This window comes from Thermobia domestica, chromosome 2 (genome assembly GCF_964235325.1).
Source record: "Thermobia domestica chromosome 2, izTheDome1.hap1.1, whole genome shotgun sequence".
NCBI classification, from domain to species: Eukaryota; Metazoa; Arthropoda; class Insecta; order Zygentoma; family Lepismatidae; genus Thermobia; species Thermobia domestica.
In genome coordinates, this window is record NC_137455.1 from 195,293,971 (window position 1) to 195,313,537 (window position 19,567).

Below are 19,567 nucleotides of genomic sequence, written 5' to 3' on the forward strand. Positions count from 1 at the left end.
ATAAATTTTGGTAATTCTTTCCGAAAGTGATTTGCAATGGAGAAATTAACGACTATAACTTTTCTGAACCATTAAACATAACGGTATCAAACTTGGAATACGAGACTTGCAAAACTCCATTGAATTCGAACTGTCGTCAGCAAGTTCCTGTGTTAGGTTGGAAGGTTGTATATGTTTCATATATTTTCCATTGATCCAATCTAATCTTCCGAGAAAAAATATCTAGTTGAAGAGAAAAAATAGCCGCAGTGGTGTCATTCAAATAATTTAACAATCGTTTCTATGATCAATATAAAAAGTTGACTTAGTGTTGTTATTATTACCATATGATTATATTGTTATTTATTGCAAATATACTAGAAATGATAGCTAGGATTACGTCATACAGCATATAGCTCACGCTAATATTTTGAATATTGATTTTTAAAATATAGTGCTAATGAATTAACATTCTTTCGTTAAGTTCTGGATCTAGATATGAAGAAGCAATTTTACAACCGGTTCGAGCGAATCACTTGAATAGCACCACTGGCCAGCCGTCAAAAAATCAAAAAGTTGTATGGATCTGTTTCACTACATAACTCCGGATCAAGAATACAAAATACATTTGGCAATCTTTACCAGTTCCTATAGTATCATTGCGGATCGAATCAGCATTCCATTTCATTGAAATGGAAGTGTGATTTACCTACTTCTTCAAATAAGATACTTCCGTGTTAATCGAGGTTTGTTCTTTCGTCAGCAGGCGTATAGTTAACATGTCCAAGTGAATATCCATAGTGAAAGGATGCTATAGTTCCTCATTTTTGTGGATGTGGTACTTCTAATCCTAAATTTCAATTTCTTTCTTTGCTCCAGCGCCCTATTTGCAGTTTTCGTTAAATATTTATGTAATTCTTTGCATCAAACGATAATGTATTTCCTTTCGTGTCGGTTAATTTGTCGAGCGGTCTAAGTTTAGGCCGACAATCGCAAGTGGCGACTTTGAATCTCGGTATTATGTATTGAACTTTTATCGTTCACTTCTTATCGTCCTCCATTTATCATTGAATTTCTTAGGCATAAGAAACGTAAATAATCTTGATCATGCAATGTAATATTCACTTTCATTTACTGCTAGCGTATTATTCAACTAATTATGAAATACCATTAGAGATGTACAATTATTTTTTAATAAGTCATTCACCTCTGTTTTGGGAACTTTGTACTTTAAATTAGTGTCTTTACTTATTGCAATATTATTAAAGAGATCCTTATATTTCTAAATATTATTTATGTTTTACTTATTATATTTGTTATTTTGCTGGTTTCTATATCCAAACATGCTGCCTATGAACATTAGTGTTTTAAATAAATGTCAGTACGCAACTTCATTAAATATGATGTATTTTCTATAAGGTTGAAGTTCAAGCTTTCAAATATTAGAATTTTCATCATTCTTGGTAAATGTTCAACATACACATAGTTAATTAAAACATCAACTCAGTAGACAACATGGTTCCAGATATGCAGCTAAATCTAGATGCAAGCCGGTTGCCCAGTTAGGGAGAAGGCCACCTTTAATTTCTAGGTTCTATGTGGTAATGGACTGTACTTCAATTCTGGATAATTAGTCCACAGGTTATATAATGGAAAAACTCCACTTTTTCTTGACTTCGGTACACACAAGAGGTGATCGTCAGGGCCCGATCGTCTTTACTCCCCAGGTTTCTCTAAGGTGCCCTTTTCACAAATTGGGCGGCACCCTGAGCCGCTTGGAACGACGACAGAGTGGGAAATGAATCTCACCTACCACCGATACACGAAGACTGGCCTCACAAGTAATAGACTACGCACTACGAGTCTGCGTGCAGTCGTTTCCTAATCGAGTACAACACTCCGGCTATTAAATAATAAGAATAAATTTCATGTTCTTCTATTCTATTAAAGCTGAGGGTGATAAGACCTGGTATTTTTGCGAAATTTCTAATAAAAGTTGTAGCAAAACTATTTTCTTTATTAGTAAAATGAATCTTAAAGCCCGTTGCCCAAGAAAGATGGAGAGAGAGAGAGAGAGAGAGAGAGAGCTTGTGTTTAGTCTAGCTCTAGACAATAACCTGAACACAAATGCCAGTTACTGTATTTGGAATTAACACATGTATCTTTTTTGATTATTTATTTAATAAACAAAATAAATATTAATTCAAAGATTTACTCTCAAATTATATATATACACACAGCAGTATTTATTGGGAGTTTTCAGTAGAAAAGATTGTACGTACATCAATTCAATTACTTGCCTATTAAACTTCCTTTACTCGAAGTTATTTTTTCAAAGTTTCATTATTTATCCCCCTAAATTCAAACTACACAAAGTAATGCTGTCGCGTAGCCTGTGATTTATTGTATTATTTTTGGAGTTTCCTCTTAACTGGACAACTATAATTTCCGATTTTGGAGCGCAGCACTCCGGTACAGTCCCAGGGATAGTTTATGTGATATGAATCTTACAATAAATGAAGTATGGCACATATCTTATATAGTATCGGTGATAAATAGAGTATTGACTTGAAACACACAATATTATTTTTGAAATTTACACATTATTCGAAATATTATTATTGCATTTATTTGAAATGTGTGTTTTAGAATTTACAAGCAGTGGATTTTAACAGTAGTATTTCATTAGTAGATAGTCAGATATTCTAGCTGCAAAATCAGAATTTTTTAAGGGAAAGAAGGTTAAAAGTTGTTTCTCATAGATGTCGTTTCAATTCCTAGGTCAATCAACCTTACAAATTTAAGTAGTTTCCTGAATCATTCATATAAATACTGAATTGATTACTTCATTATTAGGACTCAACGAAACCCTGAGTAGAAAAAAAAAAGGAATAGTTTTGTGTTAATTATACAATTTATTCAACCTATCACCAATCTAATAGAGCTAAGGGATAGGCACTTTTGTGTGTGTGTGTGGTGTAAAATAAAATGAATTATTTATGTTGAAAACTTTTTTATATATAATGGGGTAATATTTCGTGTAGTGGCTTCTTTTGGGAACGTGGTAAGTCTGCAGCACCTCTTTGTGTGTTGTAAAATGACATATTTGTTCACTATTGTGTTTTATAGTGATTAGTAATATTCCTTTAAGAGGCTTAAAAATCTCATTTGCGATATCTCTAAAATAATTTTGCTAAAGCATAGATGCTAATGTGTTCATTTTCCTAAGTACAGCTGAACTAGAATTTGATATTTCAATACAAAACTAAAAACAGACATTTTCTGAATAATTTTTACCGAAAATTGGAACATCTCGCGACCCTAAGTATAGCTCAATCACGAGATGACTTGATCCCTGACAGGGATAAAAATTAACACCACCAAATGATACCTAGTTTTTCGTGCTATCTTAGATTTCATAAATGTTGAGGTAGTTTAATAAACTAAATATATCTAATTAATTGTAGCTGTAGTAGACAGGTGCATATCTGGTACTAACATTAGGATACTTGATTTTTATCCGCAGAAGGACCTCTTTGTAAGCCTTAGGATACATCTTTACTCTACTCGGTACATCCCTCTAGAAAATTATTACTCTGTCTATTCTAATCAATTAGGACTTATGATAATAATTAACACACATTTTCTCCAAAATCTTCGTGAACCTTTAGTTTTCAATTACCTTCAATTCTCAGTTTTCTTAATAAACTTGAACATTTAGTTCCCTAAATCATCGTAGAGGCTCAGTCCTTAAAATATTCAATCTGTATTGTAACTATCACTTTATCTTCATCTTGCCTTTAGTCTATTTGCACAAGCTCCAATCTTAACTTCAAATCGTCCAGTTCGGGATGTGGTGCCCCCATCACCCAGGTCTTCGGAACTGCAATCAGCCAGGTCCTCCAGGTTGGGGTTGTGCCGGGCCGATCACCCGGCATTTAAAACCTGCGATCGAGCAAAGTACAAAGATAAGCCTTGGATGTGGACTGCTTTCTCTGGACATCAGTCTCACTATGGACTGTTTCTGTTAATCGGATTTATGATTTGGAAGATGCATGGACCCGGAGTCATGGGACGGAAGAGTGAAGCACATGCGCACCCAACAGAACCGGATAGAGTAGTGTCCTAAGTGGTTGTGGGAGTCTTCCTCTATGTGAGGTGGAAGTGCACCCTTCGCGGCCGGTTGTTATGTGCGTCCAATGTTCGGTTTGTCCGGTGTCCAAGTGTTTGAAAATATAAAAATTCAAAAAAGTGTTAAACATAGAAAAGAAAAATAATAAAAGCACAAAAAATATAAAAAATCCGCACACTTTGTTCTCTTGTGGGTTGGTGGGGTCCATATTTTTATTCGACAGTTTGTTTCTTTTAGTTCAATTTTTTTGTTTGTTGTTTTCGGGGCCATGCGTTTTTGTCGACGGGAATTGTTTTCTTGCACTCCCACTGCCCTTGATCGCGTCGTTCCCACGCTGATTCTACAATGAGGATGTGCTTAAGAGATAGCCAGGGGAGTAACGTAAGCTTTCTCTCAAGCGCTCCGGTGTGAAGTTGCGGCGTTCACACACATTTTCTCGTTATAAATGTATATTTAATACCAACTTTTTATGAGTACTAAAACTTTAAAATTGGGTCCGGGTTCACCCTCTCGCAAAACGCCCAAACCAAATAAGAGCGAGGTGTAGATAGTGTGTAAAAGACAAGTATCCTGATGCCTGTAGTCCGACATCCTGTGTTAAAGATAAAGATGCTGATAGTGCCAATGCTGAAGCAAATCGTCCGAGTGCTATTAACGGCTTGTAACCTTTCCTCATTAATAAAGTTATTGCTTATAACGCCGGACAAGTTAAAAATATCAAGAAATTACATAATGGCACTTTATTGGTGAAAATGGTCGATGAGAAACAAACAGCGAAGCTATATTAAATTAACTAACAATGGACCAGGAACGTGTCAGTAGAATCTCGTCGTCTACTGAACGTCTCTCGTGGTGTGGTATATTGCCACTGAGGAGGAGATTAAATCAGAGCTGGCTGACCAACATGTTGTAGAGGTAGCTCGCATCAAAAGTAAGAAGTCAGGTGATCTCGTTGCCACTAAGTCACTAATTCTTCCTTCAGTTTGCCTACACTTCCGGACTATGTGAAGGCTGGTTATTATGAACTTAAGGTTCATCCCTATATTCCCAGTCCCCTGCGTTATTTCAAATGTCAACACTTCGGGCACATCAGCACGTCGTGTAATGCGAGTGTAGCTCTTTGTGTGAATTGTGGCTAGTGTAGTAACGATGTGAAGCCCTGTACAGTGACCGCGCACTTTTGTATCAACTGCAAGAGCGAACATTCTGCCTGGTCTCGGGACAATCCAGCCTTTCAACGTGAGAAACTTATCCGTGAGCTAATGATTGTTGAGAAGATCTTTGCTGTCGATTCTAAGTCGCTTAAAGGAAAGTAGTTAAAGAAAAGCATCCTTTCCTCACTTTTTATGCCCTTTGCTACTGTTGCAGCTATTTCTAATAAATCTGTGGCAACCCATACGTCCGACGTTTCCACCCAAACAGATCTTTTTCCCGATCATCCAGAAATTCTGACCCCAGTCACGTCGACGAGCGAATCCCCCAAAACCCCACGTGTCTCTATTAGTGGTGTCGAAAGAGATCTTGTCCCGACAAAGTTTAGAAATTCAGACCCCAGTCACATCTACTAGTGAACGCTCCAAAACTCCACGTGTTTCTCCTAGTTGTGGTCTTGGGTGAACTCCAGCTTATCACCGCTCACCTTATATGGCTGGCCTAAAATTTGTTAAGTATATTATATGTACCAGCTCATGACACGGTTCTTTCCCCGAAAAGTGCAAAACTCGTAATCTGTTAGTAAGCCACCTGTAGTTCCCTTGAAATTTGACATGGTGGTAGATGATCTGATGGATACTGAGTGGACGATAGTCGGCCTACATGGAAAGGTTCGCCTGAAACGTTAAATGGCGACTATTTATTATTTTTTTACTCTTTATTGTAATTGTTATATATTTTTCTATTTTACTATTTCTGTTATTGTTATATATTTACTATTTATTGTTAGTTACGTATTTGTTATTCTTATACATTTATTAGTTTCTCTCTTTTTTAGGTTAAATCTATTTTACAGCAATTTTTTTCTTATTTTAATATGTTTGTTTTTAAATTTTATTTACGGCAGTCAGCCTTTTTGAATAGTTGTGTTAATCGTAACGAGGACAATTAAGTCTGGATGCTGACGTCCCCATTAAACCCAGTCAGCCTTTTTGAATAGTTGTGTTAATCGTGACGAGGACAATTAAGTCTCGATGCTGACGTCCCCATTAAACCTCAATTAATCAAAATCAGATCATCCAGTATGTCAAATGTCCGTAACATTTCCTTGCCTATCACTGTAACTTCCAAACACCAAACTAACTTTTTCACAGTCCAATGGAAAACTGATTTAATTTTTTTATGTAAACTATTTCGGTACATCGTGCCAGGGCGAATTTTAGCAAATACAATAGATTTGTTCTTTGAATAAACGTCATTACAGTATTGTATTAATTTATAATAAGCTTGCAAGTTTTAATGATTTAAGTGTTTCAGATATCGAGTTATTATAGTTGGGTTCTAAAAGTAATATTATCAGTATCTCCTCTCTTGGTGGTAATGGGGCATATTAGTTCTTTATGGTTGGGTACTTACAATGGTAGAAATAAAGTGCGAAAGTAAATTGACACATTCATAAATTTATTTTATAAAATTTTAAGTTATAAATGTTTTGAAATGCTGAGTGCGCATTTTATTACAAAGAATTGAAATATTTTATTTGTCAACCATTTAGCAAATGATCAATATTGCACAACAAACTTCCTTTCTGATGACTATGACATTATAATGACCATTTCTTTGCAGACAATTAACGAATAGAGATAATAATATATATAGTAAAAACAAGTTCATAATGACGTTTAGAACAAATATATCAATTAATTGTGATGTTAAAAATTCTCATGTATACACAACATACATACACATTCAGACACATACTAGCACACATCTTGTGTTATTTGAAAGAAAATAACCCTGATATTTACACAGTAAAATTAATATAGACACATTTACATATTTCCATCTTTACCATCACCACCGATGCTGCAATTTCCCAAGGAAAAGTCGTCATAATACAAATTTTGAGATTCAGTCAACAGAACAGAAATTTCCATACCCAGTGAGCTTTATATATACAGTGTGCTATCATACAACCTCTCACTCATGCATATCACACGAAACATATTTTACAATATTTGGCATTTGACAAAACCTTATTAAATTGTAAACGCTTCCAAATATTCTCGAATCGTATATGAATATTTTTGTATTGTTCTTCTACAGTCTTTAATATTCACTGACATAAAATCAACAAAAAAAAAATAACTTTTTATTTTTAGTTTTGCTCTACATGCAATAATAACTGAGATCACATATTTTCTAAATTCACTTCATACATTATGACAACAACATTTTTGAGTACAGTTCAAAATTAACATTAATTTACAGTTCAGTGCTCATTTCATGCGAAGTATCCAGTCTATTAATTGGTTCCATTGGCACATTCTCAGAGATAGAGTAAATGGTTGGGGTGTTACTGTAGTATCCTTCATTCCAAGTCGCTACCGGTGTTGGCTGAAAAAAAAAGAGAAAATAATCATGTTCTATTATTTATAATTTTTGTTTACACATTCATTTACACACAGAATAAATTGGTGTTTTTGTATATTACAAATTCATTTTTTAACACCCTCTTCCTACTTGTTTAAGCACGACAACAATATTATAGGAAGAACAAAGTATAATGAAAACAATCTTTTCCGTTTACATTTATTTACGTTAAACTTGACTTTTTCCTATATTACTTTTCAATATATTTTACAATTACTTGTCATTATTGTTGACTATTTTTCCAATCACTTCAATTTTATGAGGAAAAGAAAACAATTGCGAAAGTGCCATTATATTTGCTTAGTAAGTGAAATGAAAAGAAAAGTGGTTTTGATTATTAATATACCATAATTTAGACAATATTCAGTTAATATTTAAAATTTGAACGAATTGTTTCTATAACTACAATGTAATTAAATGGAACACAATTGTTGTAATGTGTTCATTGTTTACGAGTTTTCATTTGCTTCTTTCTTTTTTTCCCAGAGTAAAGTTGAACTTGCATTGCATTAACTAGTAATTAAATCACTTCTTTGCAAAATATGCTATATACACACTTTGATTTGCGCATTAAATAAAATTTCAAAATTGTCAAATCAATGTCTCCTAGCTAAATGTTATAAATATTAGTATTTGTTATCAGTTCTACATGTTTCCAACAAGTGTTAATACGTTCTTTTTACCAATGTATTCAATATATTAATAATTTATGTTCATGCTATTTGTTGTTATAAAGTTATATGTATAAAGATAAAACATGCGTGAAAATCAGTTTAAGCCCCAACTTGTTTTATTGTTAGATGAAAGGAAACATTTAGAATTGTTAAAGTTTAATTTTAAGGAATAATAATAATAGTTATAAGCACCTTAAACATTCTTTTATTTATTTCACTTTGAGATTTTCTCTCTTTCTTTTTTAAAATCAATTTTGGTTACATTTACTCAGTTTCTAGGAACAAAAACCCTTCTGTAGAACAGTGAATTAAATGTATTAGTATTACAATTTAATACTAAAAGTACATTAGTGCTGAAGGAAAAATCGCCATTACAAGAACCCATTGAAACACAATCCTCAATGACAGTTTATATTCTCGTTTCATGCACAGCAATTATTGGGTTAAGTATATTCTTCATGTTTTTGATCTTAAGATGTCATTCGTGCAAGAGGTTAATAAAAGGTAAAGGTCTACGAAGTTTCCTTGCACTTACACTTGTCAACTCACTAAATACCAAGTTAAAAGTTATTAATTGTAGTGAAAGTTTGTCTACATAAATCAAAAATAGGTTTAGCTATAGTTATGTGCGATTCTTACTGAACATTAACTTTCTTGTTTTATTTGTTTATTTGTTAAAAACATGTCAAATTTTATTAAAATTCTTTCTTAAAAACTGCATCTGTTAAGAATTTCAATTATATTTGATAATTTAATACATATAATTTATATTTGATAGTGATTTGTGACAGTCAGAGGAAAAGAAATTATGAAACTAATGAAGTACGATTGGCAATATTTTTTAAATTACATATTTTGAAATATTATTATTGTTGTATGCAATATATATATATATTAATTGAACTATAAATTTAATAGATAATGTATGTTTTAAATATATGTAGTGATGGTTTTAGGAAAGTAATTTTTCATTTTGATGTGCTCCCTTAACTTTGCTTCCTTTTCAAGATTCGTACAACAATTTAAAGAAGCAAATGAAAGCTTACAGTTGATTAACCTTCTTTCTCATTAAAACATATAGAATGTTTCATTTGATTCAATTGTAATATTTATGTTGTTGAAAGTCCAAACTTTACTTACCGACAAGATTCAGCAAACATTATTCCAATGGATTATTGGTCATTAGTCTACAGGAAACCCCCGAAAAATTTACTATGAAAAATTCTGGTATTCTCGTTGGTGGGGTTAAATTTTAGCAAATATTGCTAGCAAATTTTAAATTGATTGTCTTCAGAAGTTATCAATTTTACATTTGCCTATTAGTTCAGTACAATAGGCAAAATGCTCGTATGAATTTTCCTTTAAAAATAACAACTATAGTACGTTCATTGAGTTGTAAAATACATGTAAAAAAATAAATGTGTTCTTTAGAAGAGTTGACAAGTGTACATTTTAAGAGAATTGTTTTGAAGTTGAAATCCAGCTTATTTGGTAGTGGTGTTATTTAGAATTGGTTTTTCTCAAGATTGACATATACTCACTGATATGTGCTTTGGATGAGAGGTGACAGGATAAGCTCTAAGCTGGAGGATCGTGCCCTTCTGAAGTTGTGTCCTTCGTCCCGTTGTCTACTCTGAGAATTTTTAGGGTCTCCTGAGTGGTCCTCTGTCTGTGTTTTCAAATAAAATCACACATTGGTTAGACTGTCATTTCAGTGATGGTTGTCAGTGTTGTCACAGCAATATCTTGGTCTGGACAGTCACTCCATTTTAAAACAATAGTCTTCCTTCAATCAACACTTTTTCCTTAAATACTTTAAACCTTCTAACGAAATGGGACTTAGGATACGGAAAGGAGAAGGAAGGATGCACGAGAAATCATACACAAAAGTGTCAGTGCCACGATGTAGCGTTGCAAAGAGTGCATTCGTTACAAGGTACAAAACACAAAGAAAATGCTTTCTCTTTGTTTTGTAAACAAAGAATGGAACATGAGCTGTAACTACTAGTTATGATTTCTTGTACAAGATTAAAAATAAATAAACAGAATAATCTACAACACAAATAAAAAGCGAAGTTACTAACTGAATAGCTAGATGACTTTTTACAATATTTATATTGAACCTTAAAATGTTTTCATTAAAATTTTACATATTAGTACACATCAATATGTATAAAATAAAAATATTTACTTAAATAGGAAATGACCCCATTAAAAACAGTGAAGTAGCATTCTTCGTAAGTATAGGCTACTTTGCTATGGCAGTGTTCATGCTTTTTAAAAAAAAATCATAAACTTATTGATATATATTTTTTTCATGATTACTGTACATTATGACAATGCAAGTATGCATTTCAAGGGCCTAATTTACACCATAGAAAAGTATCCTTGTGTCTTAAAGGAAACATTCATATTACAATTTCAAACTCTATACTTACATTAAGCTTACTGGAGTCTCCGAGATCTGAAGACTGGAAATAGAGAGGCCATCCACCAGGGGGACCTGACTGCACACTTCGAATGCTCCCAAGCCGGACTGGACCCTGAAGCCGAGGTAGCTCGCCCATTGGGGAGTAGTTCCAGTTACCAAGAGGGTTAGTTGGGTTTGAGGAGTTCCTATTCTCCTGAGGTAAACATCGGGCGTTTGGGGTATGTGGTGTATTGATGGAACGATTAGCAGTAGTATTGGAAGAAAGAGGCAATGCGTGGTAAGTTGAGGAAGAGGAAGCCCCTGCAGAATAGAGTCCCTGGGGTGTTCCCGCGAGCCAACCCATGCCATGGCTTTGCCTGAGATCACCTGAAGCCTCTGAATTGTTAGTTGGCCGTCCCACATCCTTATAAGCATGTAAATTTCCAGATACATTGGGGTGTTTCTGTACAGATGAGTAGTGGTTTACGGGGTGACTAGATGTATTTAGTGCAGAGCTCGTTGTTGGAATGCTGTTTCCTGGTGATGTGGAATTGTGAGGAGTTGGGTTATGGTATGCTCTACTAATACTCACTGGTTTTGTATAAGTTGTGGAAAGCTTAGTGGTCTGGGCATATTTGGGACCTTCGTTTGTCCTAGAAGAGAAGTTCAGTACCTATTACTAATCTAATATGCATGCTTTTTTATAATACACCTATAAACAATTTCATTAAAAACATTACTTTCATAAAACATTTGAAAATACAGTAATACTAACATATAGCAATGTTTTCATAAGTAAATACCTGTAAATAAAATTAAGAATCACAGTGCACATACACACAAAATAAACTAATTAATTATTAGTAGTATAGTAAGTAAAAGGTTTCTTATTTAAGTAATTGGTTTTAGTAGTTTTCTTTCTTCTTTCTTCACTGCACTAATGACTGACAACAAAAAGCAACATCGACCTGACACTTTTAAATCTTAATTTTAAAAATAAGTTTTATCAAATACATGTAGTTGTTTCACATGTTTACACGTATACTTACTATTGCTATTTATATATATACAGTATTTCCTATATTAACAAAATATGGGGCGTTTAGAGCACAAGGGAATAAAGTCTAATTACCAAAGTTGCGACTGCGAGGCAAAGAGAGAAAGTTTGTACGCTACGCTTAAGTACATGGGGAACTTAACATTACCTTTTTGACATAAAGCTATTTACAATATCTGGACACGAATCTTTTAAGCTTAGAGAAGTTTCAGATAGAAATCTTAAAGATGAAATATGTCCAAAATTAGCAAGAGTGGACTTGATTATCTTGTACACTGAATGCTGCGTGAATGAACTGAATGCTGTGAATTACGTTATGTGAGCTGTCTATTTCAGTAGGTAATTATTTGCCTGTAGAGATGCTATATTAAACCAGTATGCATCCCTTTCTCTAAAAATACTTGTAATCAGTATCATTATTAGGAATTGCTGGACAAGGACGAAATGTTTATTTCTTCTGCCTAATTAACAGTTAGATTTTAGGTTGAATTACAATATTCTGAGATTCAAATGAAGTGCACTGATCCATAAGAATTAGACTAATGGTAAGAAAAGGAAAAAAATGAAATGAAACCTTTGAGTTTTACGTCCCACGCTAATGCCGGCTAGGCTAAAGGGGAGGGTGATGATGAGAAATGAATGAAATGGTGGAATGAAGAAAGTGGGAGGAAACGGGAGAACCTCGAGGAAACCCACGCACATGGTGTTTGTCCACCACAAAGTTCACTTGGCGGGAACAGGGTTTGAACCCGGGACCCCATGCACCAGAGGTGAACGCTCTATCACTGAGCTACCGCGGCCCCATGGTAAGAAAAGGGTTTCATTATATGTGAAGGGTAAGGGGAAAAAACAAGGAATGTCCATGTGTGTGCTTTAACGGATGCTTTGTCCTATCTGTTGATTACTCTTGGTACTATTTGACTGTATATGCCATATGCGTAGATGTAGAAATGTTCAAGGGAAGGGGCAAATTTTGTGACATTCCTTCTTTTTTCCCTTACCCTTCATGTTGATTTTGTGGGTTTTTGCAGTTTGAGGTAACTCAGAGCGTGATTCTTGCTTGGAGATAGAGGTGACATTGCTTCTAATAATAAACATAGCATACTAAATTTACTTTAGGTAGAAATAAATACACATTTCTCACGAAAATGAGGAATTGTAATGTTAGGTGTAGTAGATATTGGTAACATCACCTAATGTTGACGTAAGCATACAAATTATAACCCATAAATTGCAGTAAGCATATCTGAAAAACTACACGACCTTTGCTAACACTTTAAGAGGTCAATTGTGGTCCCCAGATAAAATGAGGGCTTGGTGTAGGGTCGTTAGCAATAAACCGATTACAGAAACCGAATATCTTGTCACTATATCCGAACGCGACTATAGTGAAAACTGTCTCCCACTTTCCCATTTGATTTATCAATTCCTGTTTCTTCTTGAGTGAAGAACAAACTGATTATTTTTTCCTTGCTAATATTGTATATTCTAAGTTGTAATACTTTTGTATGATACAATAAAGTATGAACAACAAATTTCCGTTTCTTTCCATATGTTTCGTGAGGAGGTAGTATAGTAAATTAGCGGAAAATCTACACGATATGTGAAAAGGTAGCTCTCTAACCTTCATGAAAATATGAACGGCTCCAATGTTTTTTAAACAATTATCCGTCAGTTGTTATGAGATGAACTAAGAGAACTTACAAGGAATACCAGAAAAAAGTAAAAAGGGATGCGGAATTAAGCGTTTTGAAAATATAAATAGATTAAATAAACTAACAATGTTCAGTCTTCCTAGAAGCTTACTAATTTACTTTATTAGGCTTTTAAAAATTATATGCAAATAAATTGTTGATATGCAAATAAAAACGTTACCATTGTATTTAACAATAAAACAGCTATGTAATGTAAGTCCTAGCACTTTATTTCAAATGAACTAAAATATGGTTTGTTGTAGTAACTAAAATACAATAGAGAAAGTATTAACAAGCTAGATAGTGAGATGAGACAAATCAACCAACTAATTGAATGATTTATTTTACTATCTTATACTAATATTTCTAAATATCACAAAAAATGATCTATTAATACAAAAACTTCTTTCCATTTCAATGATCAAATATTAGTCTTCATGGGTAGTCTTTGAAGGGAGTAAAAATCAGTGTTTGTGCTATTCTTGAGATTAGTTTAAGTGGAACAAGTTAAAACAAATTTCAATAATCACAGAGCTTGCTGGTTATTATTCACTAAATAATGAAAGAACTTTCTGTAGATATCTGTTCTTGAATTAGAACCTAATAAAAAAAATAATCTTAGTGCGAAGCTACTTCCTTTATATTAACAACTAAAGTGGCTCATCGATTTTTCTTTGAAACCTCAGTTTATTGCTCGCCGATGTGGAAATTAATCAAGGTTAATTTGTAGCAAGTCTTAAGTCGTTTTTGCCATCAGTGTTCTGTATACAACAAATCCCGAAATAATTATTTGCTCTGTTCACGAAAACAAAATTGAAGCTTTTTAAAGATACTAATCCAATATTCACAATTTTTTAGTCTTTTTATAAAGTTATTTAGTACTTCAATTTTAATCTTTGAACAGAAGGGAAAAAGATCAGTTTGTACGAATAAAAAAGGTATAGAACACATTTAATAAATGGACAAATTTCGAATACCATCTCCAGCATTAGACTGGAACATACATTGAACATTTTACATTTCGATTCATACATTGAACATTACTAACTCATATTTCAAGTTCTTTCTTATATTATCTTTATTATTATTTTTTAACTGTTTACGCTGTAGGAGAAAAGAGGAAAGGAGTTTTGTATGAAAGTTTTGATAATGAAGAACTTGGTAATATTCTATTTTAAGTTGGACAATAGGAAAAGCATAGTGAAACTACAGAAAGTGAAAACGACTAAATTCACTTCGGAATTTTGAAAGTAATAGGAGGGTGCGATGTTTTAAATATTAAGCTTGATTGTTATTTAAAGAATTGTCAGCATTGTGGTTATATGAGAAAGGGGCTACTGTTTAAAGTGGGAGTAAAATGCTGCTCGGGGAGACAAATACTCTCACAGAAAATCGAGCCCAGAACTACAAGCGTAAATATAGTAGGGTAAGATAGATCTTTAAAATACTTTCCATTTTGTCGACTAATGCTGAAACTGGTTAAATCTAATTTCACAGTCTGGTAGAGAACAGAAATTATCAAAAAATTTTAGCTTAAAAATAAATGAATAATTATGAGTAAAGATTTTTGTATGTTTTTATTTTCTTCTTTTCTTTCAGATCTCAAGAACTTATGGGAACTCAAGAATAAATCCGGAAATATGTTCTACTTTCAAACTTCAGAGTTAGTGGATTCCCTTCTCTATGTAGAAAGTTATATTGTTTAATCGTCACACAAAATATCTTAAAATTCCTGTCATACTTATTGGCAATGTATTGTTTATTATTGAAGGCTAGTCAAATAATGTAAAAGTGTGTCATGTAAAATTAATGCTTCTGTGACCTGTGGAAATTGTATTTTAGGTTTCTGAAATTGTAATGTTCGTCAAACTATTAAACAATTACATTACCCAGTTACTTGCAAAATGTAACCCTATCCATTGGATTATTATCATCATATGAAAATAATGGCTGTAACTATGTAGTTACCTTTTGTAAAGTCATCTCTATTTGGAATGTTAAAATATTTTTATGTGTATTTTATTTTTGTAATAAAGTTTTATGTATTTTGTGGTGTTTCGTGATTTCTCACCTTCCATTACAGGTATAATCTTGTGATTCTGTTCCCAATCCAGAGTCCGAATGCTCATGACTGATAGTAGTTCCAGATTGAGCAGTGAAATTAGAATTAGTCGTTGGCGAGACTATGTGTCCATTCGGAACATTTCCATTACCATTTCCAATTAATTTTCCAGGGTTATTGTATAGAGAACTACTCAAACTCAATCCTGTTCCATAGTTGCTGTTAACCGTAGTCACTGAATGCTCTGAAATAGTTTGATGATGGATTGGTGAACCTGCCGTTGTTGGGGGGTGTTCCATTACAGCCGGAAGAGTTGATCTAGAAAGAAATCAAATTGTATTATTCTGAATATAAGGTAGTACATTAAAAATTTAAAATTTTGCACATACAAAATAAAAAAGCACGATATGTGAAAACTTTGTACAATTTGTACTGTTGCCAATGAGCTGTATTTTATAGGAGGCAAACATTTTGATGCTTGTACCGTGTCTCGGAAAGAGAGAATTTTCCAGCGTTTTAAAAACATCTAATTGGATTTTTAAATACCCGTTAAAAAATTGAAAGTTTAAACTTTCATAAATACATCAAAAAAAAAAAAATATTAAGTTTCTAATTATACTCTCTCGTCAATACTTATATCTGAAAACCATTGAGTTGACAATTTTGTAATTTCTATAAGGATCTACTGCATATCTTTGGACTACATACGGAAGCAAAGATAAAAAGTCTGTTAACTTGAATCAGTCATATTTGTACAAATACTCATATAATCTACTAGACTTCAATATGCTTTTTAGTATGTTAGAAATATTGTGTAGAAATCTTGGTTTGATCTCGTCTGTAAGGTGTACACAATTTTCTTTCCGATATTCAGAAAACAACTGTGTATGGGCAAGTTACACTATTTATCCTATTTAAATTAGAAGAAAAAAAAGCGAAAGAGTACTTGAAGGGTAAGGGGAAAAAACAAGGAATGTCACAAAACTGCATTTTCGAGTAAACGGCGTTTTAATATTGAAAACCGCGTAAAAAGAATAGGGTTAATTAAATCTTTGCCTCTTTTTACATGGACATTTCTACATCTACGCATGCATGGCATATACAGTCAAATAGTACCAAGAGTCACCAACAGATAGGACCATGCACCCGAAAAAGCACATAGATGGGCATTCCTTATTTTTTCCCCTTACCCTTCACTTGAGAACTAATGTCTTTAAGTAACATCTAAGAATTAATTGCAACTCTAGCTGCTTATGAAAATTTCACACCATAGTGCTATTAATGCATGCTTATGTAGGAGTGCTTGGTATATAGATTTAAAAAAAATTGATACATATTCCTGTTATGACTAAGAACTCGTTACTCTCGATTCAGAGTACTGCGAAGGATTTTGGTAGAAAGTTCTCGGGTATTAAAGTGGTTATCCCACGCTTACCTGATTATAATTTCTATGGGCCTTATGCAGAGTTGTTTTGACGTATGATTAGAGTCATACTAAATGCCTGACTACTGCAGGAAACATATGTTAGTCGAACTCTTTAGTATAGCACTAGTCACACGTCAAAACGACTCTGAATAAGAGGAATATTAACATCGAATTTAATAATAATAATAAAAAAAAGTGTTCAAAAAAGTTTCAAACATGAAAGATTGAGATGTTTGTTGTTGTGATACTTTAGTTCATTACTATGATGATTTGTTGCATACACAGCAAGACACCATTGACATTATTAATTTACTACAAATAAATTCACAATATAATAAAAGCGTGAGGTAATAAAAGTAAGTACGACTAAATAACTCTCCTATGGTGTGAAACTTAGGTAACAAGTGCAGGAGTACCTTACATAACGCATTTTTCTCATTGTTTTTATTATTACAGAGAGACGAATTGGCAATAGGTTTGCGGATTCAATTTTTTAATCTACATTTTTGTAATTAACAAATCCAATGCTGCAAATGTGCTGTATTGTATATAGAGTTTGAACAACGTCGTTTTTATAGCACAGTATGCAAGGTATTCCTGTACTTTTTTTTTTTTTTTTTTTTAATAAGTGGCTATAATATGCAAAGCACTTTTCATCTTACGGTGTTCCAGAAGAAATAAATCTCAAACTCAATTAAGAAACAGCATAAACTCTGTTGTATAGAGGTGTTTCCTTCAAGTCCTAAGATAAATACCGAATGTACAAGTGTTCTCTCATACAAGAGCCAGCTTCTATTTCAGCATTTCTACCAGTTTTATTTCTATACATTTTTTTTAACCTTAGACTGCGACATTCAGTTTTACATGATTATTTATGTATTAAAAAAAAAGAAAAAGAAAACTGCATGCAGACATACAGCATTGGGGTTTACGTTTACACACCATAAAAACAACTGAAAATTTTCTATTTGATTTGATTAAAGAGGAAACATGTTTTGTGACTGAAATGTAACTGTGCAGATAGAACAATTCTAAATTATTACTTACACAGAAACAAATTTTCTTTAAGACTTTTATTTCAATCTAAAATTATTCCCTTGTTTTAGTAAATAATAGCCCTTTTTTCATGCTATAGTATTTGGATATTTCATAGAATCTTTTTACGTAGTTTTACTCCTTGTCCAAAAGGATTTATTTTTCTTTTCACTCAATTCATTCAAACAAGAAAATGGTAAAGGATAAAAATTCGTAATTTCGATTTGATATACAATGTGTATGAAAAAAAAAAAAATTAAAAATGAATAAAATGAAATGGCTAATGAAGACTGAATAGATTTCGTCGAACAGAATTTTATAATAAGCAGAAGAAAATAGATTCAAAACAGAATCCAGAGCCAAGGATCATACAAATGAATAGATATTCTTGTATTTTATTCTTAGTCTATATTAACTATCTACTAATGACTATAAAAGAAAAAAAAAATAGTTTTTAGTGAAAAGAGTGAAAGAGCTTTAAAGAAAATATTTCAGGTTTGAAACTTTTGCGGTCTTCGATTGAATTTTAAAATAAAATAAACGTATATTCTCTAATAGTGTACAGTTGCAAGTGAAATTATATAATTTCATATACTATTTGACGACTCAAAAATTACACTTGTTCCTTTGAATATTTTGAAATTATAATCTCCTACTTTACTCGAAGAAGTTTATTTTTTCATATGTATATAATATAAAATAACATATTTAAAAAATATACAATGTTTTTCTAGTTCTAGAAAACTCAACGCTTTCCCTTTCTTTCCGAGTCACATCTCGTTAAACTTCACCTCAAGATACATACACAATACTTCAGAAGTATTCCAAACTAACGGTGTGAATTTGTATAGCGAACAAACCTATATATTACGTAGGTATCTATCTTTAGATATATAGATGCAATTTAAATTTCTTTGTATCTCGACAAGGTATTAGGAGATCACAATACGAAAATTGGATTCGTTACTCTCCCTCTTTTATTTTTTCTGTATTTACGTTACAAAACTCTTAATGTAACCAAGGTTACTTTCACCATTAATTAAGAAAGAATAATTTTCTGAAATAACTAAAGACATTTATCTGATCTAATTATATTTGAATAAAATCGTGTTGATAAAATGACTAGACAAAGAGCAATAAGTGTAATTCCAAATGTCAATGAGTGAAAATGGTTAAACAAAGAAAAGAAACGATTAATACAAAAACAGCACAAAAGAAAGCTGTTCTATGAATAATAATAAGAAAACGTATTGTATTCTGTGTACTAAGATAACTGATGTAATTAAAACTGAAATTTTCGCTACTTCCACTGTTAGCCTCATCAAAATTAAATATCAGAATCGAGAGTAATGAAAAAAAAAAAAAAAAAGAGTAGAAGTAGTTAGTAGAAAAAAGTAGTATCGATTCACAAGAATATGTTATTGTAGTTATTTTTTGAGTTTAACGCCCCACGATTATGCTCCAAGGCGAAGGGTACGGAGAGATTAAATGAATGATAACATTGAAACGAAGA

The 19,567-nt window shown here is 32.6% G+C and overlaps 2 protein-coding genes across 6 annotated transcripts in view; one reads left to right on the plus strand and one right to left on the minus strand.

Annotated features, from left to right (window-relative positions):
- Positions 1–15,579, plus strand: part of LOC145678347 (cilia- and flagella-associated protein 161-like) — a 228,209-nt gene extending 212,630 nt beyond the window's left edge. Inside the window, exons 8-9 of one of the 2 annotated variants that reach the window (XR_014130364.1) lie at positions 10,815–10,999; positions 15,131–15,579. The gene's annotated coding sequence lies outside the window, so the exon portion shown is untranslated. The remainder of the gene's footprint in view (positions 1–10,814; positions 11,000–15,130) is intronic. The other variant, XM_081748388.1, reaches the window with a different exon arrangement.
- Positions 6,704–19,567, minus strand: part of LOC145678346 (band 4.1-like protein 4) — a 482,682-nt gene continuing 469,818 nt past the window's right edge. For 3 of the 4 annotated variants that reach the window (XM_081748385.1, XM_081748387.1, XM_081748384.1), the window contains exons 19-22: positions 15,603–15,911; positions 10,809–11,433; positions 9,912–10,039; positions 6,704–7,660 (exon numbers count right to left, since the gene is read on the minus strand). In XM_081748385.1, the coding sequence (XP_081604511.1) occupies positions 7,648–7,660; positions 9,912–10,039; positions 10,809–11,433; positions 15,603–15,911 (1,075 nt within the window). In that variant the 3' untranslated portion in view covers positions 6,704–7,647. The remainder of the gene's footprint in view (positions 7,661–9,911; positions 10,040–10,808; positions 11,434–15,602; positions 15,912–19,567) is intronic. The other variant, XM_081748386.1, reaches the window with a different exon arrangement.